The sequence below is a fragment of the Pteropus vampyrus genome, unplaced genomic scaffold (assembly GCF_000151845.1).
Source record: "Pteropus vampyrus isolate Shadow unplaced genomic scaffold, Pvam_2.0 Scaffold2, whole genome shotgun sequence".
Lineage (NCBI taxonomy): Eukaryota > Metazoa > Chordata > Mammalia > Chiroptera > Pteropodidae > Pteropus > Pteropus vampyrus.
This window is the reverse complement of record NW_011888783.1, coordinates 3172708-3195926: the sequence shown is the minus strand read 5'-3', so window position 1 is coordinate 3195926 and position 23219 is coordinate 3172708. Positions and strand designations below refer to the sequence as shown.

The 23219-nt window shown below is 38.0% G+C and overlaps 1 protein-coding gene across 2 annotated transcripts in view; it reads left to right on the top strand.

Annotated features, from left to right (window-relative positions):
• Window positions 1-23219, top strand: part of MYO1B (myosin IB) — a 168870-nt gene that overhangs the window by 80912 nt on the left and 64739 nt on the right. Inside the window, exons 1-4 of one of the 2 annotated variants that reach the window (XM_023528739.1) lie at window positions 1038-1156; window positions 9700-9804; window positions 14145-14191; window positions 19304-19367. In XM_023528739.1, coding sequence (XP_023384507.1) covers window positions 9717-9804; window positions 14145-14191; window positions 19304-19367 — 199 coding nt within the window. In that variant the 5' untranslated portion in view covers window positions 1038-1156; window positions 9700-9716. Of the gene's footprint in view, window positions 1-1037; window positions 1157-9699; window positions 9805-14144; window positions 14192-19303; window positions 19368-23219 lie in introns of those variants that run through there. The other variant, XM_011355895.2, reaches the window with a different exon arrangement.

Here is a 23219-nt window from a genome sequence, read left to right as displayed (position 1 = left end):
AGCAACATATAACTGCTCTTAACCCCTCACCCCACCTCTAGGATATTTTGGCTTTTGTTTTCACCTAAAAGTCCTTTGTCTTGCTAATAAATTCTTTAAGACTGGTTTTTCTACCTTCTAAGATTCTTGAAGTCTGTCTAGTTCTGCAGTGTTTTACAGACCATCTTTATCAGTACTTATCTTGCTGGATTTCCATTTTCAGTTCCCTGCTCTTGACTAAGAACTCTTGAAAGAAGGGCTGAGTCTTAATTATCTTTACATTCCCAGCATATTCTTGGCATAAGGTAGACTCTCAGTAAGTACTTGCTGATAAGCAAGTAGAAGAGGAACTTTACCTATATTAAATACATTATTATAGTGTCAAAATTATTTTTCAGTTAGCTAGAGAGAGCAAAACTCATCCTATTTGTAAATTTTGAGGAGCAGCCGAGTGTCAACGTGAGGAGTGGCCTGGCCTTATTTGATAGGAGACCCTTTGTCATCATAGGGTACAGTTAGAAGCTTGAGGGCCTGGGACTGGACAAGAGCCATGGCAACCCATAGTACCATTTGCCTCTGGTGGACTTGATAGTTTCAGTCATTGCTTTGTGAAGGCAGTAGTTATATTGAGCTTTGTGGTAATATCAGCTATTTGGTATTTGATAATGTTTCTCTGATGTTTGAAAAGATTTTTTCCTCATTATTTTGAAACTCCAGTGTACTGTCCTGAAAATCTCAACATTATCTAGCTTTGGACGTGTGATATAACATTTTTCTCCTTGGTTCTCTGAATTGCCTAGATTTTAATAAACCACAAATATATCATGTGCATTAAATAAAGCATATCTAGAGTACAGTAAATCAGTACCATTTTGATTCATTGAGAATGCATGGGAAAAGGTAACATGGGCCACAAAGAATGGATGGTTTATTTATTTAAGAATTTTAAGGAAATAAAATGTGATGTCTCAGCTTTCTATCTAAAGTATATCAGTGGCCCTGTGAAGGGACTGTAGTTACATCCCATAAACACATAATAGTGAGCTGTGGTCTAAAGATTCTTTTTCCATTACCCCCTGCAGCTTTGCTTTGTCAGATGAAGCATATAGATCCCTGCGAGATCAAGATAAAGACCAATGTATTCTCATTACTGGGGAAAGCGGAGCAGGAAAAACAGGTAAGGCCATCACTGGACGACCTCACTTTTCTCCACTAGAAGGTAAATGCTGCACAGAATGACAGAATGACCATAGCAAAGAGAGCAGGTATGGCTCATTAGCATAAATCTGCTCAGGGCCACCAGACTCCTTTGTGGGAGGCTACTGATGAGGGTCACGGTATGTTCCCTGAGAAGGACTTAGCTCCTCTCTCACGTGAAGAAGCAGGTAAACTATCGAAGACTTCCAACCAATGTGGGTGTCTATTTATAGATTCTAGACCTTTCTAGTTCAGTCCTTGAGTACTTTTCTTTTACCTTTCCTCTGGAACACCAGGGTCTGTGAGGTTTTACCCCTTTCCTAAGGAATGCCAAATTATTTGGGCTTTGGGAGGCCAAAACCACAGCTTCTCTCTGCTAAAAAGTGAGGGAATGCACCAGGAAAATGCTGACTTTCACCCTAGAGTTTTCCTCTGAAGCCTAAAGAATTGAGATTTTTGTATATTTTTTTAGCTGGGCTGGCCACCTCCCTGTAAAACAAACCTTCAAATGGAGGGATTATCTGCTGTTTTGTGCTTTTAATAAAAGCACTTTGTGTGATTGATGATCTTGAGTGAGAAAGTGATTGTACACATGGTACCCAGCTACCTGGAAAAGATTCAAAAGAGCTGTACTCTAAGTCCAAACTGTACAGGTTGAAACTGCTGTTGTCAGTGGGTTTCTTTGATGGAACCGATGAGTCCATAAAGGAGGAAGGTGGTGGTCTTTTCATAGTGATTTCATCTGTTAAATGGTTTTTTAAATAAGTATAGTTGACATGCAATAGTAAATTAATTTCAGATGTACAGCATAGTGATTCTACATTTATATACCTTATGGTGTGATTACCTCGATATATCTCGTAACCATCTATTATACAAAGTAATTATGATATTTTTGACTATATTCCCTGTGCTGTACAGTACACCTGTGATTTATTTAAAATATTTTTGTTTTATAGCTAAGACTGGATAATTGATAATTACTGCTTGCCAAAGTGGGATTTAAATGTTTCCACTTTGCTCGGTGATTTAGCTGTCCATGATGTAGAGTTTGCCATCCCTTTTTAGGTCATTATCTGAATCTTTGGGTATGGGCTGTTCAGAACTCTCTTTTTTCCAGCTTGATCAATGAAAATGGTAATAAGGCAAATTAAAATCTTTGTCCCCTGACAGAAAGCATTAGTATGGCGGTGCCTCTCATGCCACCTACTCCCACCCAGTTCTTTTGTCTATATCTACAAGACTATTCACTTGACATATCTTTCCTTTTTCTTTAAGCACGAGGGAAGAAAAGATGAAGATATTCCTAAGCCTATTAGTTTTTTTAGCTTTTTACTCATTCTTCGTCATGACTGAAGATATACTCTTTGAGGGAATGATTATATCAAGTTGTTCCTAAGTGAGTCATCAGAAGTGGGTTGTGGTCACTGGTTTCATTAGGCTCGGCCAATTCCTCATCTCCTCTGGAACATATGTTCCAAGAAGACAGCATATCCACTAATTAGCCTCGTGGAGTGAGATTCCATCTCCTGGTGGGCTCATGCATCTTTATTGAAAAACTGAGTGGAGGTTGCTAGTACTGTTTTGGAGGGTGGACGTTCATTCTTTTCAGAGAGAAAAAAACAAACATAAAACCACCTCATTCTTATGGTAGAAATCTAGAGGCATAGGGTCCATTCTTTTCTGTAGTTTTCTCTTAATATTTTTCTATTTAATAACTTGTCCTGTTGGTTTCAGTGACCCTTTTACCACTTGAAATTCTTCTCTCCCTATCATTTTCCTCAGATCTAGTTCTTGCTAGGACCCCTTTGCCCCTGTCATAACCTGGAGAATGGATAGCTGCTGCTCAGGGCTGTCACCTTTGCCTCTGGTAGGGCCATTCTGTGTACTGCATACAAGGCTAGGTGTCGCTTCAGGCAGGAAGCCAGGGGAGGATGCCATAGACACCCTAGAGCAGCGCTTCTTAAACCTTCCACTGTGAGCACCAGGTGCCCTCTTCCCCAGTTTGTTGCTGGCCAATACCAGACAGTGAAATAAAAGGAGACAGAAAATTCAATCTCTAATTTTTTGTTTTAGTTTCAACAGACAGAATAAACTACCAAATTGCTACAAAAACTTCTGAAACCTTACCCTTATGTGTAGAATGGTAGGTCCATGGACTAACCAGCTTTGAGGACTACTGGTCCGGTCCTCGGACTATACTTTGAGTAGCACTGCCTAGAGGTCATTTGAAGTATTTGCCTTATCTTTAGGCTACTGTAATTCCTAGATCTCACGATGCTACAGTTGTCCATTATCACTAAACCTCCTGGTGCTGGGAGGTGGACACTGCTCCTGTGAGCTGCTATTTTTAAATATCCATTCAACTATACTCTTTGGTAGCTGCTAAATTCTCCCTTTTCTTTCCTAGATTCCAATAGCATCTTCTACTTCTCTGTCCCCAGAGACATTTAGAGTTTTGCTCACTTATTCCCACATTTTTCTGCTCTTCTTTGTTTTTGAAAGCACTGGTACAAAAATTGCTTCAAATTTTATTATGGTTTTAATTGTATTACACGATAAATTTGAGTAATGCATAGAATTTATGTGTCGTTTGATGTCTTCGTTACATGGAGATTACCTATGGTAGAATAAAGTGATGGAAAATGATATAGAGATGGCAGCAGTATAGTGGGAGGAATTCGGAGAGGGAGTTTAATCGTGTTTCTGTGGGGAAGAGGGAGACCAGACCATTTTTGAAATGTCACGTTATCTTACCCACTAAAATTGTTTCTGATTACATATAGTTATTAAAAATTTACCAATGTGTTGGTAAATGCAAGAAGAAGAGAACTAACATTTATCGAGGGCCCAGAATGTGCTATGTACTTTACATACAGTATCTCTTTTCAATAAGAGTCTTTACTTAATAGCTTATACAGAATCACCACGTGGTATCAGAGGACTTACTTTATAAGAATTAATTTAACTAGGTTGTAAGCCCTCCTTGGCAGATGACACTCTTACACTGCAGTGTCATGTAACCTGGGCCCTCAGAGGTGTGAATTCTTTGAGTTCTTTGGTGGCCCTATTTAATTCATTATTACTGTGCTAAATTAAAAAATTCATCATGCTTCAGAGTAGTGCCCACGTGTTTCTAGGCGGTGGTGAACTCACAGTTTACTGCCACGAATGCAAATAGTTTGTGGAGAACCATGCAAGCACTGATCGGGGCAGGGAGGCAGAACATGAGGGAACCATCATAACTACATTTTTCCAAGGACATCAGAATAAATCTGTGGGTCTGAAAAGATGATCCTGACATAAGAAAACATTATAAATTACTTGGTTTCTAATTTTACAGTTACATCAGTTTCTAGGAACTCTTCAGCCATCTGCTCAAAATGTTATGAGGTCTGCCTTGCTCATTAAGGCCTTTAGTTCTGAACCCCAAATGACCTTGTCCTACTTTATATCTGTGATAGTTCTCTGACTCTGTCAGTGACAGAGATGTCACTGACTTACTGTAGCCTTAACATCGATGAGTGTTTCAGAATGCTGAATATATCCACGTGGAAGCAGAATAGCTAAGCAAACTCAAGGCCAATACGTAATGGGCTTTTGTTTTGTTTCTTCCTCGTGTGAGAAACGCCTCTCTTGACCCAAATGTTTTATGTGAATTTTCAGAGATTTCATAGCCAATTTTCAGAAGCAGAGCCACTTATATATAGTTATATTTCAATAAAAACGTTGCCAGTCATGACTCCTCTTGGAGTAAAGGCTGTGTTTCTCACTGCAGGACCCATGCTTTTTGTGCCATGAATAGAACAGTTTGCAGCTGCCTGTTGGATCAGTTTGGATGGGCTGTAGCTGGTTTTTTTTGCAGCACTGCAGACTCAGGACTGCGAAAAAGGGCGTTCTTCAGTGTTGCAGAGTCCTGGTTTCATTGTACACAAATATGGCCTCGTTGATTTAGGCAGTCTTTTCCTTAGGTCACTGGACGACCAGACCTATGTAAGCTCAGTCCTTAGGAAAACTTGGGCATTTTAACCAAGGAGACAGAGAGGTATAGAAGTACATAAATATATCTGTGTGTGTGTGTAAAATGTGTGGTTCTCTCTATATGCTACATGATATATATGTCTTATATAATCTACATGTCACATATATGTTACATGTATCTGTGAATGCATACATGAATACCTGTTAACTCCTTGATAAATTTATTAGAGGCTCTGTGGAAAAAAAAAAAAAACTCAGAATAAGCCTGCTTATATTCAGAGCTGTTTTTTGACAGAGTGATTGAATCCATGTGGAGCCTGCTTGGTTAACATACACAGGTTTTGATATCTTAGCTGTGAGAGTCCCATCCTTTTGTCCTCATAGTTGCAAAACACTTTTCGTGTTTGTTTTCCCTTTTTTTTGTAAAAAACATTATGTAATTATATGATTGTATAATACATGCATAATAACATATATCATTCACAACCTAGTACAAGGTACTAGAGAATACAGAGTTAAATTAGTTACCATTCTTAACTTAATTGGAATTTAAAATCCCCAGAATCATAAACTATCATCTATAAACCCTTTCTGTTCGTAGAAATGAATTCTGATCTAGTAGCATTTTGTTACAGGCTATTTGTCAGTTAATGCAGAATATCTGTTAAACTCTAGAGGTTCTACCATTTTCTGGTGAGAAGAGATTTTTGCCTTCGAAAACTTGATATTTTGTCTGACTGTTGGTGAAGTTTAGGATTCAAGTTACATTCAAACATATGTACAGAAATTTACATTTGTAAAGTACCTATGAGTTAGAGAAAATTATGGTCTAAGAATTGACTCTAAGTAATGCTGTTATATTTTGCCTATTTTTTTACATTACATTTCCATGACTTGTAACTGGAAGTTCGTACTTCTTAATTCCCTTCCCCTTTTGCCAATTTTAAATGCCAGTGTTTTTATCATGTCTAAAATGGCAGTGCTTTTCAGAATTTTGAGTACACATGTGGAATATATCTATTTGTCTCAAATAGAATAGTTTTATATTTTTACAATATGTAAAGAACATCGTCATTGAGTTTATGATTACTGGATTAATATATTCACAATCTACTCAAAAATAGTTTTGGAAAATGCTTATAATTTTATGCTGTGATTGCCAAGGTCATGTTTAGTTATAATAGTCAACATAATTAAGAAACTAGACTTGGAAATATAAAGGGTGATAATTAATGATTTTCCTCAGAAATGTAATATTTCTCATTCACAGATATTATTACATAAAATTTTGATTTGGATAAACATCTTAACATTTGAGTAAAGGTTAAATTTTATTTGAACTTTAGTATAGAAGAACCAAAAGGAAATAAAGCAGAAAGCTTTATAAGATAACTGTTATTTCCTGTTTCCGGCATGGTGAGACATCATGAAAACAGTTCCCTAAACTTTGTTGGGCCTTACATCTCATCCTTACTGCTTTACTTATTTCTCTAAAGTAGTGAATATCTCATAAACTACTTAAGTTAAAGATCAAGTATTACGTCAAGAGTTGTCTCTTTTCGATAATGAGACTTTATTTGGAGAAGATTACTCTTAATCCTGGCTTCCAAAAATAAAGTATTAAAATAAGCATAGTATTAGAATTCTTGAAGATAGTTAGGAATCTGAACACAGAAACTTTTTTAACAACTTAGAAATAAGTATCCTTGAACTATATTAAAAAAAATTATATCTGAATTTGAATTACTTAAATAGATTTTAAAGTTAATAAAGTATTCCTAATTTCAGTTTGTTAGCCCTTCTTTATATCTCAGAAGAGATTGTGGGTTTATATACAATTTAACAGCCAGATGATGTAAGTCAAATCCAAATTCCAAAAGGACTGCTCCTAGTGCCATTTTTAAACAGAATCGATCCTGAGAGAACTTGATTCCATTTCATACTGGCCATTAAAAAGTCAGTGAGAGACCAAATTAATTCTAGCGGCCACCAGAGAATTCTGATTCTTAGTTGATCTTTTTTTTTTTTTTCCCCCCAAAGCATTTTGTCCCTGGAGTTCATCTTGGATCAGAAAAAAATTTCCAGAGAACTTGGTGTGATCATGTATCTGAACTTTGAGGCTTGAGTTGAGGCAGCAGTGAATTCTATAATCATTGGAACAAACAAGCAGCCTGGCCTGGCCTTTTAATACTTTTTGTCAATTTACCTAAAAGAAAACTTACCCTTTTAGAGAGAGAGAAAGAGTGAGAGAGAGAGAGAGAGAGAAGAGAGGGGGGTGGAGAGAGAGAGAGAGAGACAGAGAGACAGAGAGAGAGAGAGTGTGTGTGTGTGTGTGTGTGTGTGTGTGTATTTGCCAATATTTGGGACAGTTACTTTGCCTATAAATGCTTTCAGTCTTCTAATGGTATAACAGGTGGACATATAGGTCAGAAATTTATGTCAAGAAAGAAGAATACGTACAATATATGTGAGGCTGTAGGTGGGGATGGGGAGAAAAGAGTGCTGCTGAGAAAGCAGAATGAAGAGAAAGAAAGCCTGGAGGTGAGATGCTTCAGAGCCAAAACTGCAGATTGCAGTGTGAGGATGATTCAGGAGAGCTGGCCCAGAGTTAGAGGCCAGATATCATGGGATGTCAGGAATTGGCTGGGAGGGCAGTCTCACTTGACCTCAAAAGGCATAAAGCCTGGAAAGAATATCCCGAAGTGAGCAGAAGAAGAGTTCCAGTTTGGACTGGTAGGTAGAGGGAAATGTGGAACCAAGAAGTCAAATAAAACCTAATATATAAACCTTTGTTCATAACTGAGGCCAGGTCAGCCTGAACAGAGCAACTGTAGTATGTACATACAGTTCACCAGCTTTTAGGTAAACCCTGAGAACAATGGAAAATGTAGTTCAGGAACTTTACACAATGGAGGTGTTAAGGGAGAATGCCCTTTGGAGGAATGGTATTGCAAAGATGAAAAGATTGACGTTTCTCAGTTACAATCTTTAAAAGGAAACAGCAGAAAGTAGGTATCACAGATCAGCAGAGAATCTGTTTGTACCCTTGCATTTCACAGAAAGCAAATTGGAGGAAGACCTAACTCCAGTCACTGAAGGAAGTACCCAGCCTCTCACCACAGTTTTCGGGGCTCCGTGAGATCGGTTACTTTCCCTATACTATATTTGCTAGTCCTCCAGAAGCTGTCATCCTAGTCCTGGAGCACTTTATGTGACCTGCACTTGGTGCTCAGTGGCTCCTGTTAGTCACTTGTGGGTTGCTCAAAGGCCCTAAAGCAAGTGTTGGGCAATGCTCCCAAGGTCACATTCCAGTTGTTCATTTTTTATTTCTTCAACAATGGAGAATAGGTCGGCAGCCACCCGCTTCCAGGTCTGTGCAAGAGAAATGGCAGTGTTGAAATTTACCTCCTGGACTCAAAGGCAGAGAGACTCCCCCTCAAACCTGGAGAAAGCTGTCTTGCTCTCAGACAGTGCCACCAGAGCAGACTTGAGAGAAAGCAAGATTTGGGGAGATTGCTTTCCTTACCTCGACGGCCCAAATGAGGAGCATTTCTCAGATCCTGATTATGGAACATTAGAACCAGGACAGCTCAATGAGGAACAGATTGCATGGCAAATATAAGTTTGCGAAATGCAGCATTCTAGATTCTTTTCCAGAGTTCCACAGTGCACGTGATCCTCCGAGAAGCCCTTTAAAAAGGAAGCCTGTTTCACTTCATCTAGCTCCCTGTGGCCCCCAAATTCATTTGACTTTAGACCTCATTTTTCCTGAATACCTATTAGCATTCCTTGGAACTCAGTATTAAAAGGATCAGCATTGAGGAAGCAAGTGCTGAGAGGCGACATGGACCGATAGACCCAGATGGATGGAACCACCCAAAACAAGTTTTGTCCACCTTTGAGCTAAGAGTTCTTTGTGTGCCTCAGGTGGCCTGCTTCTTTTAGCAGTTTACCTTTCAGGGTTACTAGTGAAGCCTGTGCAAACAATAGTGCCCTGAAAAGGTTATATTTCTTGCTATCAAAATCCTTAGATTAGCTGCTTAGTTTTTTTTAATCGAGTCGAAGAGTAATTTATTCTAATTGTGAGCAAACTGGTTTGATTTAGAAAATATTTTTGAGAACAGGTTTTGTTTTTGTTTTTGTTTTTGTTTTTTAATTTAAAAATCTATTTGGTAAAGATGCCCAGGTTATGAAGTTATTTTTGGCTTGAATCATCTGTGTGTAATATAGTAATCGTATATAAATGATTGCTTTAAGAAGATAGTTTTCTTGAGATTTTGTTGGCTATGTTATTCAGAAAATTTTTTAGCAGCCGGGTGACATAACCTTTAAGCATAATTCCTATTATATCTGAATTAATGACATGTCATTGAATGGAAAAGACAGATATTTTAAGATTTCTAAAGCAGTATTAACTCCCAGGTATAGATAGAGTCATTTGAAAACACTATTAGTGGGTACCCTTACCACAATTTCCTTCCTCAAAGAATTTTTAAAGATATTTTTGTTTCATTTATTAATATGGCTTGTTTTCATCCACAGAGGCCAGCAAGCTTGTTATGTCCTATGTAGCAGCTGTTTGTGGAAAAGGAGCAGAAGTTAATCAAGTCAAAGAACAGCTTTTACAGTCCAACCCAGTCCTGGAAGGTAAGATTTTCTGTGTACATCAGGTTGATGTGACTTGAACAGTAGATCTAGTTTTCAGGGCACCTCAGATACTTGATGTGCTAGGAGGTGGGCTAGGAGGGAAGAGGAAGGAAGAGATTCAGGCCCAGACCTGCTGAGCAAATGAGCTACATCCTAAGAACTGTTGGCTTCAGTGCTTAAAGGAGGCAACAGTTTATTCATGTAAAAGGAGCTTTCCCACTTAGATTGTTTTTTTTTTTCCCTTTCAGTTTTTATTTGAATCACTTAAATTTTGCTTAAAAATGATCAACCGATATTTGCATTTGACTTGCTAGCTAGGAAAAACTTGGTGGAAAAGAGCAACTTGAGTGTTGTTATACACGTGGCTGCTTATTTCTGTTGTCAGGGAAACCAAGGTTATGCCAGGGAAGCATTTAAGGGCCAGTGTTTTCAGGGCCATAGAGAGCCAAAACCTGATTGTAGAGCTCAAACTCTGTGTGTGGTCATCTGTATTAGTCAGCTCTGGCTGCCATGACAGAATACCGTAGACTAGATGGCATAAACAACAGAAATTTATTTCCCAACACTTGTGGAGGGAGGCTCAGAAGTCTAAGATCAAGGTGCTGGCAAGGTGGGTTTCCTTTTGAGGAATCTTGGCTTACAGGTGACAGCTGTCTCACTGCCGTGTGATCACATGACCTCTTCTTTGAATGTGGTGGTGGGAGCCTGGCTGGCTTATGACTTCATCTAACCCTAATTACCTTCCAAAGGCCCTGTCTTCAGATACCATCACACTGGGGTTAGAGCGTCAACATGTGAATGGGGGAGGGGCACCAACATTCATTCCATTATCCCATCAGAAAACAAAGCCAGAGGCGAGTCCCCTTAATGCCATGGAGGTTGGCTTGAACCATCGATAAAAACCATCCTTTACTTTGGAAACAGTAAATCAGAGTCTTGCTCTATTGGTGACAAGCCCTTAACGTTGCTGTATGTTGTAAGCATGTTTTAATTGTCATTTAACACAATCGTTGGGGTAGAATAGAGTTTCTTAACCTTGGCACTATTGACATTTTGGACTGGATAAGTCTTTGCTGTGGAGGGCTGGTCTGTGCACTGTAGGATGTTTGGCAGCATCCCTGCCTTCTACCCATGAGGTGCTGGTAGTCCCCCTCTCCGTAGTTGTTGCCATTGAAAATGTCTCCGGACATTGCCAAATGTCCCCCGTGGGGTCAGAACCACCCCTGATTAGAATCTCTGGTCTAGAAGGGTAGTTTGGTTCATTCAACCCTTTGTTCAGTTATGGAAGGTCAAAATCTAGCATGGATTAAAGCAGAACTGCTTTGGGATAGGGAGATACCCTCAGTGTGGAGGGACAGAACCCTGCCTGTTGTCTTTGTCTAGCGGTTCCCGACCTTTTTGGCACTAGAGACTGGTGCTCTTATGAGAATCTAATGCCTGATGATCTGAGGTGGGGATGCTAGTGCTGTGGAGTGGCTGCGAATACAGGTGAAGCTTTGCTGGCTGGTCCACCGCTCACCTCCTCCTGCTTTGCGTCCCAGTTCCTAACAGTCCACTGACCAGTACCGGTCTATGGCCTAAAGGTTGGGGACCCCTGGCCTGGCCCCTTCCTTCTACTTTATTACAAGGAGATACCATGCATCTTTATCTCCCAGACAGTGAAATAGGAGCCATGAAATACTTGAACTTTGTGAAAAGCAAAGGCTGAAACATCTATTATATTTTTATTGATCTTTCTTCCCCTTCAGTACCTTAACAAATAAAGAGCTATTATAGAAAGTGCTCTATCTTCATTTCATCATTTTAGTATTTGACTTTTTGTTTTAAGTTAGAATGCTGTCCATGTGTTATATTTCTGCATATATTTATTTTAAGAACGCCGTGATCTAAAGGAGAAGCACTGTGGAATGCTATAGCTTGCATCTGTGATTAGAATCTGGCCCTTTATTCGATGGTTTTTGGAGCAAGGCTCCAGTGCAGGAAATGGAAGAAATGTCTGCTGTGGGCATGCATTATCTTTTATGGGAATGCTTTACTTTTAACTGGAGCTGCTACTGTAAATGAACATTTAGAACAATGAACTTAAAAAAACAATTGAGGAATGTGTCTCAAGTGTTCTATAATGGAACACTTGTTTTTGGTTCTGTGGCTCACAATAAAAGACGTTTGTGTTTAGAGCTATGTTTAGTAATGTGCAACTCAGATTTGTTTGATGAAAAGATGGTTTATGGCTTGCAAATGGAGCCTTGAGTAAAAATTTTTTGAAGCAATTCTTTCACTTGCCCTTGACCTTCAAGGCACAATAAACTGTCTTTTATGTACCAGCATCTTGAGCTGGACTTTGGGGCTGTGCAAGTTAGTTAACTTGGCACCCCTACGTGGTCTCACCCACCAGGAAGGACTAGCCTGTGAAAATACGAAAAATGTCATGATCTTCATGATAGCTAGGTCAACACTGCCATTCTCAAGATTGTATTTATTAAAGCTTTTTAGCTAGTAATGGACATGGGATAGTAATGTGAACCTCTTTGACAAACATCATTGTTTGAGTATTTCTTGTGTGTAGGTTTTCTCACTCGGTATAGCACCTCAGTTTATTTTCAATTAAAAGGATTTGGTGTCAGACCTACCAAACCATACCCATTCTAAGGAGAATGTCTGATACAAAGAACTTTCTTTGTGTTGACTTTGTAAATTTTGTCTTAACTGAGCAGGAGCCATCTATTTTTTAAAAGTCAAAAACATAAAAAAACCAGCTAATGTGAAATACAACGTTATCAGGTTTGGCTCCCGAGTATCCAAGGTGAACTTTGACTTTAACATACACTTCCCCACCTGATCTGGTGGTTGCTTTCAAAACTTGGACCACCTTTTAGTTCTTAGTTGGCATTTGAACTCTTGTTACTCTAATCTTACTCTCTCCATTTAATTTAATGAAGTTATGGAGTTTTCCAGGGATTTGACTCCTGGCCTCTTAATCTGAAGATCTGGTTCTGTTTACTACATCATCATGTCTCTTCAGTCCTTGCTAGCTGCAGTGTGGTCCAGAGATCCCAGTAACAGCCTTGGAGTGGTCATGGGGGGGCATTGGTAGAAATGCAGAATTTCATGCCCATCCCTAGACCCTCTGAATAAATATCTGCACTTGAACAAGATCCCCAGGTGATAGGGTTTGCGCTTTAAAGTTTGAGGTATCCCCTGCTGAGCTTCCAAAGCACCAAACAGGGATCCTCTCTGCTTATATAACTTATATTTATTTAACTTAATTCTCTGCTACAATGGCCCGGACTAATTGGCCCTGCCTTGCGCATAAGCTAAGTGAAACAATCCTTTTACCTTATGACAGTATGAACTACCCGTGTTAAACAGGAGCGCTTGGTGCCTGGGCAGCATGAACCCGTGGCTCTTATGTGCTCTCATTTAAGAGGAAGTCCTGCCAGAGGGTGGGGGAAGGGGGGAGGTAGGCAGGATAAAAGGGGTCAAATATGTGGTGACAGAAAGAAAACTAATTATGGGAGGCGAACACACAATGTAAATATATATGCCTTACTGTTAAAATGTACAGCTGAAACTTATCAGATTTCGTTAACCAATGTCACCATAAAAAAATAAATTAATAATAATAATAAAAAGGCAAAAAGGTAAAATAAAATAAAAGGAAGTCCTGTGGGAGATCCTGGCTCTGAGGCAGCAGAGACTGGAACATTTGAATTTTGCAGTATGGGCCAGTTTAGTTTTCATTATATTCTGGAAAGTTTCAATTCGGTCTGACAGCCATAAACTGTGTAGCATTTTGCGTTTTGCCTATTGGAAATGACCTTAGTTTTTAAATCTCTTACTCTTTCTATTGCATATTTAATCACATTTAAATAGCTTTACTTAAAATTAATTAAACAAAGTTTCTCAGGACTTATTCTATCTGGAAATCTTACTAAATTTCACAAAATCTTTGGTAATTTTAAGTAGGAGTTATCTCTGAAATAACCTTATTCACTGATGGTAGTAGTTGGAGATCATAGAAGCCTGGCTTGTTTGCCACTCAGTTGACTACTGTCAAAACAGTTAAAAGGTCTTGAATTAGAAGAGGTTAAGTTACAGTAATACTTAAAAAAACTCCACGAATCATAGGAATGACTCTTTTTATATGAACTTATAATAAGACATGGCAGCTTTAGTATGCTTCAGTTAAGTATGTTTCTATGGAAATTCTGGACGGAAATGTCATTGCTACAAGTTGTATTTTCTAAGATTTATAGATGTCAAATATTACATTTGTTTTATCTCTGTTCAAAATTATTTTTCTGTCAATTTTAACTATGCAACTGTTTCTTTCTTAATAGCTTTTGGAAATGCCAAGACTGTAAGGAATGACAACTCCTCTAGATTTGTAAGTATTTGTATAAGCCTAAGTGTTAACACTAATATTTAGCTCATGTATGTTTAAATAACTTGTAGATGTTTACTATTTCTTCATACACAAATTTTAAAAATTAGAATACCATTGCTGTTGAGATACTAAAAGTTTTATAAGGACTGTTTTTTGCTTTCTGGAATTTTCCTTTTTAATTTCTCTTGGAGTGACAAGCTATTTTTTTTTTTTCCATGAGTAATTTCAATGAGGCTATTTAGAATAACTCTTTACTTATCTGAGTTTTGGTGTTTAGAAATCATAATTAAGAGTCAGAAATTAAGTAGAAAGAAGGATAAGCTGGGTGTCAAGTTTGTCTACAGCTTTTGTCCTTTGTGCAGTAGGATCAAAACAGATAGAGGTATATTCTAAAACTTTAGAAAGTAAAATCATTCAGTTTGGCAGTGACAGCTAATGGAATCAGGGAGGGGGACTGAATAGCAAAAACTGAAAGTAGTTGTTTGGAATTTGGTTGAGGTGGAAAATGCCAGTTCTACTAACAGAAACCTTTCCAGCATCATCTCCCATTGCTCTCCAGCATGTACTCTGCACATCTGCCCATGGGGATCTCTAGCCGTGCCTTGCTCTGTTGTGCCTTTGGTCTTTACAGAGACATAGACACTGTCTGGAGGCAGCTGAGGAAAATACATTGAGTGTGATGATGACATTACGCAATCGGGCCCTTTTTTTCTAGTTTAACAAATTTTATAAATTTTGTAATAAAAGATCATTTACTTTATAAGCTCTCTTCTCATATGCCTTATTTGAGACTGTTTTCCGTGATCTTTCATGCCTCCTGTCTCCAGACCCTTCCTGCTCTTTCTCTTCCCTTCTTCTTTAGCCCCTTTTGGTTTTTTCTTATTGGAGTCATTCAGTGCTTAAGGCAAGAAAATGCCCTTCCATGGAGATAGTTTTGATAGCTTGGAAAGTGGGAGGTTCCTAATTCAGAATCTGTGAATTTTTTCCATTGGATTAGCCCCTTCAGTTGTTATAACTGATTTGAGCCATGCCTTTCCTTGTTGAGGTAACATGGCTAATCTCATTACACGAATAGAATTAGAAGCAAAGTGTGGGCAGATAGAAGTAATTCCAATAGCTCAAGCTTCTTTATGGAGATTTTATTTTTGCTGTTTGCAAATTACACACACTTTACAAAAAATATTTGCAAATAGATGTAGTCTACAGACCATAAAAATAGAGAAAAACCATATTGCTTAAAGAGTCATTACTACTTTGTGACTTTGAAATCTAGTGAAAGTCTTGGAAGGTGATTTGACTTACTAAGAAACTTCAGAGAAATCCTATTATAATAGGATTGGGATATGAGATTAATGCTGGATTATAGGCTAAGTCATTTCATGCCCAATTTTTAGTTATTTCTCTGCTTTGTGGTCTGTCACTTGACCAGTAACATACTCAACCCCATGAAATAATCTTATAGTAGAACTCTGTTGTGTTTAAAGTTACTACTATGTATAATAGTGGTTTATGACTCCAGAGAAACTGATTTTCTTTGACAATGTTTGATGGGTTAACCAGAATTAACGACTTGATTTCTTCATTGAGAAATCTGGTCGATCCTGCGGTGGTTTAGATAGGTACGCTTGTTGTGGTTGACATTTTAGACCAGTGCTCCCGTGAAAGTGACTCACAATGTCCCCCACACCTCTATCACCTCTAGTTTGACAGACTGAGCTTCTATTAAGAAAGGGACTCACTGTTTTTGAAAAAAGAAAAAATATTAATAAGGCTTTGGAAATCATTGCTCTCAACCAAGGATTTCAGAGGAAGGGAGAAGAGTAATTCGTTGAATATCTGCTATGTACAAAGAGCCAAGTTAGGCACTGGTGAGTATAGGAAAGAACCTAGAGGGTCAGAAAAATTTTATTACCAAACCTCTCATTCAGTAGGAATGAAAAACCCAAGTTTTCTTTAAAAACTCTGTTTTTTTTTAAACATAGGTCTCCCTGCATCTCCTCTTGCAGCCTATTATCTTTTTCCTACCAGCAGCCGGAGTGATCTTTACAAACTTAAGTCTCATCACTGCCCTGCTGAAAGCCTTGGGTGGTTCCCCCTTGAACCTGGAATACAGTACAGGCTCCCTGGGGAAATCCTGCATAGGCTGGGGGGCCTGCTCTGCCCTTGTCTGCCCTTACTCGGTCTCTGCCACAGAGGCCTTTGTGACTGTCAGGCCTACCAAGCACTGTCTAGCCTTAGTCTTCGCAATTGCCTGCGCTCTGTCCTCAAATCTTTGCGTGGCCTGCATCACGTACTATTTAGATATCACCTCGAATTTCCTTTCCATGATGCCTTTTCTAGACTCTGTGACTTCATCCTGTTTTTATTTTTTTCTGGCATTCATTAGTCTCTGGCATTATTATATTCACTTCCCCTGTTTACATGACCCTTGACCTTAGAGAGTGAGCTCTATGGGAGCAAGGTCCTCGGCCTTCTCGTTCGCTATGGGGCTTCAGTTCCTAGAACAGTGCCTGGCACCATAGTGGGCACTCAGAAAACATTTATTGATGTTACCTTTAAGAAGCTTATTGACCAGTCAGAAAAAATGGACATGTTTTCTAAAAGTAATTACAGCACAACTCATAATAAGTTCCCCATGAGAGGTGCAGATTAAGTTTTGTGAAGTTCGGAATAGAGAAGCTGGGGGAGTCTGGGGCAGAAGACAGTCTTGAATGGCCTGTGAGATTTATATGTGCTCAAATCGAGTGGAGAGCAGGCAGAGCTTGGCAGTACAGCATGAGAAGCCGAGGAGAGGACCAGTGTGGACCTGCACTTGTCAGTTAGTGGCTAAACCAGAGGGTCTGGTCTGGAAGGGAGCCGCAGGCCAGAGGGCTGGAAAAGGTGGGTTAAGGACGCAACTGGAGTATCTGACTCAGGGTCTCAGACTTTATTTTGTAGGCAATGGGAAGCCACTGGTTATTTCTGAGTAGACAGTGACACGATCAGAACCAGGCTTTTGGCAGTAATCAGGATGTGGCTAAATGGGATGAGTGCCATACCAGTATCAACAGAATTCTCAGTGCTGTCCAATAGTTTATCCCTACTCAGCTTCCTTTCTCATTTTCCACAGTGTTTGTTCTACTCTCTTCAAACATCCTATCCTTTACTCTTAGCTGGTGATATTATGCCTACTTCACAGAAATATCATCATCATCACCATCTTCCTCCTTATCTAAACCTTCAACCTTTTTTCTGCCTCACCTATCCCTATATCTGTATATACACCTTCCTGTCACACTGGGAAATTTTCAACTCTGGTCTCATACTGATCCTAATCCCTCTACCTATGCTCTGTCCTATGGCCTCTCATGCCCAGGGACCACCTTCCGTCAAAATTGTCCCCTCTCATATGATCGACCTCTCACTCTCTTGTGAAGTTACCCTTTCCCGCCTCCTTTGTAGCTGCTTTGCCTGCTTTGTCCCCTACCATCATGGAACATCACTATATACTTGGTTGCCTGAGCCAGATTCCTGGACTTTTTAATCCTTGTCCCGCTTCTCTCTTTCTTACCTTGTACATGCACCCAGGACCTGTCATTGTGACTCTCTGGGTAGCTCTCAACTGCTTACTTTTCCCTTTTGCTACTCCTGCTTAAAGCTACCAACATTTCTTCTCTGATTACTGCCACCTCCTCTCAGCTACATTTGGTTTTGTTCTTTTCCAGTCTATTCCACACTAGCCAGAGTGATCTTGTAAAGAGGCGAGTCTGATCTTGGCATCCTTGTTTAGGAACCTTTAATGTCTTGACTTAGTTGTCAGGAGAATGTCTTGATGTCATGATGTGCTCCAGCTTCCCTCACCATCTTCACAGATGCTGGTTCTTATGCCTGCTCCTTCCTGCTCTCCCACCTCCTTGCCTGCCTAACGTCTGATACTTTGCATTTAAGCTAGGACAGGCTTCCTGCTCTCCCTTTGTCCTGCTCTCCCTTTCTTTGTGCATAGCGCCATGGCCACTGTAGGATGTGTCCCCATACACGGTAATGCCCTGTTTACCTGTCTTAATTCTCCCCTAGACTGTAAGTTTTTGAGGATAAGAATTGTGCCTTGCTTTCCCTTGTGAAGGCTTCAGTATCTAGGAAGTAGTTGATAGACCTTCGCTTAAAAATAAGTGAAGACTTTAAAATAGCAGATGACCCATGATAATGAAGAGGAAGTGAGAGAGCATGCATGAGCTAACAAAAGGTAAATTGCATCATTGACTGAGTGCCATGTGATCATGTTTCTTCTCTCTATTTTGAAAATAGAAAAGAGTTAAAGTAATTTTTTGGGAGAATTATTTATAAACCATCTATCTGACTATTGTTAAGGTAGAACATGAAACAAAACCAAAGACTACTTATTAGATCAACACACCCATTTCCAAACAAAAAACGGCTCTCAGGGCTGTTCTCTTAGACTTGTTACTCTTTAACTAGACAATTGTAGACCAATTCTTTAAAAATCACAGTATGAAAGTCCTGTGTATTTTCTCCGTGTTTAATACACGATCTGTAAAGTGTAATATGAACCTGGTTATATATTGCTGTGTAATCTAGATCAAAAACCCAAGAGAGTAATACTGTTCAGTGTTTGATTCTGAGCTGGCCAAACCACATAATTATGTATTTGATTTGAGTAGATACAAAAACAGTACTTTTAAGTGTTCTGCCATCCAGTACGTTTAGAGTTTCTAGCCATGGCTTAAAACATATTTTGCCTATAAAAATGAAATAATTTATCTTTTCAACTAGTGCATATACAAGGAATACTTATTTTTGTTAGTTTTATTCTTGACTTCAATACACACACTTTTCAGAATTTGAAACACAAATCTGAAATGGAAAAGTTACATGACGGCTGAGAAGATCTATTCTTGAATTAGCAGTGGGATATGTTAGTTTTGAACTAATGTGGTATTTAATATGAATTATTCATGGAGACATATTGTTTTGCGTCATGGTTACATAAACTGTAACTTTCTTAATTACATTTAAACAAATGTATAAAGAACTTGGTATGCTATTCTTTAAGAAGATATGCTGACTGAATATTTTGAGGTGAACCTGAAAACTCACAAAGTATTTTTTCGGCAGGGCAAATATATGGATATTGAATTTGATTTTAAAGGCGATCCACTGGGAGGAGTGATTAGTAACTGTGAGTATTTTACTTGAATCCTTTTAAAGAAGTTCAGAATAGTAAAGCATGTATTTATAGAATATTTTAGATACTCAGGTCTTCAAGAGATGACTATAAGAATACATTTTCTTGTACTACTTAGACTTTTAACCTATGTGTTTCAGGTTGTCTAATATAATTTAATAATTTTTAAGGAATACTTAATCTTTACCTTTGAAGAACTTTTTAGGAGTCTGCTAAAGAAGTATGTATTAGTCCAACTATATTTTATATTCTACAGATCTTTAAGCCAATCTAGTAATAAAAAAGATTCTGCAATAGTTATTTTCTTTAACAAAATTATTTTATGATTAAAAACAAAATAATAAATAGTTGATTTTAGTTTAATAACTTTTTGGGGTGACATCAACATAATAAGCGGACCTATACTTCAGTTTTTATTGTAAGACATTTTTTTGTCTTCGGATTTATCTAAATCGTTGAAATGTGATAGACCCATTAGGTAGAATTACAGGTTTGTTAGACTCCTTTAGTCATGATTCGTGATTTTAGAAGTGAAATGTTCTCTGTCAAAGGCGAGAAAACAAACTGTCAGATGAGGTTTGCTTAACAGCCCCACGTCCAGAGTTTTCTAAAGTGGACGTTAATGGTCAGTACCTGTTATAAATATGGCCTTGACATCAGTGTTTTGTAGCTGTAGTATATGCGGCACTGCCCTGATGTCTCTGCTTGTGTTGATTTTGCAATTGATTAGTTTGAAAAATTGAAGATGATGACTCAGGGTTTGTGCATCTCTCACTGGAGCCATGGCCTGGTTATCTTTTTGAATCCTTTTGTTTTTTTTTTTGAGAGCCACACTGTTGAACTTCCCACTACATTGGCTTGGCCCCTTTACCACCCTATGATGCTATTGGGATTGTTAGAATGAAAATAATTTAAATTTGACTCGGAAAAAAAATGACACATTGACTCAGGTATCCAAAGTCATGCTCATTATATTTGTTATAGCAGTGGCATTCCTTCTTCAAATGAATTTTTATACTGAACCCCACATCTGAAACAGATAAAATAAGACCTTATCTGGTTTAACAAGAGATGGATAGCCAGAACTCCTGGACTCCCAGGTAGTCCCTGAGATCTTCCAGACAAACTCTACAACTAGAGGAATGCCACTTGAAAGTTAGTGTTCTAAGTAATTTGGGCAAACTGTCCAGCTGATTTTTAAAAAAATATTTAATCACTATTTGTAGAGTAACCTTCTAGAGCTAGTTTCCTCATCTTTCAAACAGTGAGATTGAATTGAATAAATTCTATGGTTCTTCCCATTTCCACCATTTTGTAGCTTTTAAATAGTTTAATTTTTCATGACTACACACTTTATGTGCCATGCATTGGGATTATCTATGTTTGCAAAAATGTATAGTTACTAGAGAAACGCCTTACACAGAAAGTTTTGATATGAAATGAAATTGGCTAGGATAGTGCTGCTTAGGTTAAATGGTTTTAATATGTCAAATATGGAAGCAAAAGTCATGCAAACATATATGATGTAACCAAAAGCAAATGATTATAACCCTGCTAAGCTTGTTGGACAAGCTCCTTTCATGATGTATGGTAGGTATTGAGAGTTATATTGGAAAAGGTATGCCTCAATTTTAGACCACCATTTTAAGGAATGATTAATTTTTATTCTGAAAGATACTCATAAATCTTTAGCATTTATTCTGTGTAAGACAAATTAACTTATTAATTTAATAATACACTAATTTTTTAAATGAGGGTAAGTTTACTGTTTTCATTATAGAACTTATATCTGAACATTATGGAATTATTGACCTAATATTACTTTTGAGGATATTTAAAGATTACTTATTACATGTATTAGAAAACAACCTAGATTTTACACTTGAAGTTTAAATTCCAAACAGAAATGTCTTCTACCCTCCAATTCTTACAGTATCCATGGAGAATAAATATTAAACACTCAGTTATTTTCCAATTAAGATTACTATATCATCATGAATGGATTTCATATGGTGTTTGTTACCATTTGTTCCCACAATGAAGTTATATTGAAATTTGTGGTAGTGGGAACACCCTGGTATTTTAGAGTACCCTTTGCTTTGGAGAGGAAAGGAATACATTAGTGGTGAGAGCAGGAAATTTCACCCTGCATAGATAGAAGACTGACTCATAGGTGGTCACTGGGAATTGCCGCCTGCTGGCTTTATAAACGGGTGTAAAGCAATGGGTAAACACGCTCTTGTTATCTCCAAAGGTTAGCTTCTTGTGGCCTAGAAAAGAACACAAGGTTTGCCATTTTGTAGGAAGTATATTTTACCTCCTTTTCCAGCAGCCACCTAGTAAAAGTATAGATTGTTGGCTATAATTATTAGCCTGAAAAAGGCACAAAATCACTTGAGCCAGTTGTATACCCACGAAGTAGAAAAGAAAGCCCAATAGCTTACCCTCTTTTTCTAAAAGAGATATGCTATAAAACTTGTCTTGAACTCACTTAAAAGCTAATAATATCCCTGAGGTTAGTATCATTAGGAGAGAGGTGTTTAAAAAATAGAAAATGGTAAACATTTACTTCATTTATGGAAGCACGTCCAGATGTTTGGTTGATGTTTGGTTGAGATAACATTTCTCCTACTTTGTTAATGCTTGTTGGTCTCATAAAATTTATACATTTATATTTGAGGATTTTGGATCTAGTGTTATGCACTAGAAACTTTTGGAAACCTGATGCTTTTATTAATAGTCAGGCTCTTGGTGGCAATTTAGACTGGAGAAAATGTAGCACAAGTCTCAAGGGATTTTATCTCCTAAAAGAATAGCACAGAGATATATATGCTGTGAAAAAGTCTCATGATTTCAGGTGTACATATACCTGCATCACCTGTAAGGACAGGAGATATGGTTGTCTTTTTCACCTTAGTTTATCAAGAGCCTAGTGTAATACTTGACACATAGTAGGTGCTCAGTAAATGCTGGGGACGAGGATGGAATTGGTTAAATATAGGCAGGCCTTACATTTTCCTGCTTCATTATTGGGGCCATAATTATGAGCCTACTTACACAGCTCTCAGTGGTTTTTCATGTGGTTCTTAATGTCTAAACAAAAAGACAGCAAGTTATTTAATTCTCTTTGTCTGCGTTTTTCATCCTTGTGATGGGATAATAATAGTACTGACCTCATGGGGTTACGATAAGGTATAAATTATATGTTAACATATAAAGGACTTGTAATAGTGCCTGGCACATAGTAAGTACTCAATAAATGATTGGTTTTTAAAATTATTATATACTTATGTGCTTATTGTCTCTAACTCATAGCCAAATATATCCCTATAAGGACAGATTTACTTTGATTCATTGCTGAAAGATAGCAACAAAAATAGTGTCTGACGCCTAATATATATTTGTTGAATTAATTAACTAATTAATTAATAATCACACAAGTATCAAGTATACAATGCACAAGTACGGCTATGACATAGAAAAATTTATTGAGAAATAAAACTGCTTTATTGGATATTTTTATCTGACTATTACAATTTTTTTTTAATTGAGGTATAATTGCCATGCAACATTATATTAATTTCAGGTTTACAACATAATTATCCAGTATTTTTATATGTTGCTAAATGATCACCACAATAAGTATTGCAATAGAGGTGGAGGTAAGGGAATGTCATGTCATGGCATGCCAGATGTTTTAGATCCCTCAGTGCCTGTAACCTGAAAATACATGGAGATCTGCTTGAGATCTGGCTGTGAGACAGCCCTATGGTGAGCGTTCACATCTGCTTTCTTTTACTGTAATACATGTGCACAGTGAGCAATTTGTAAGAAGACATTTGCTCC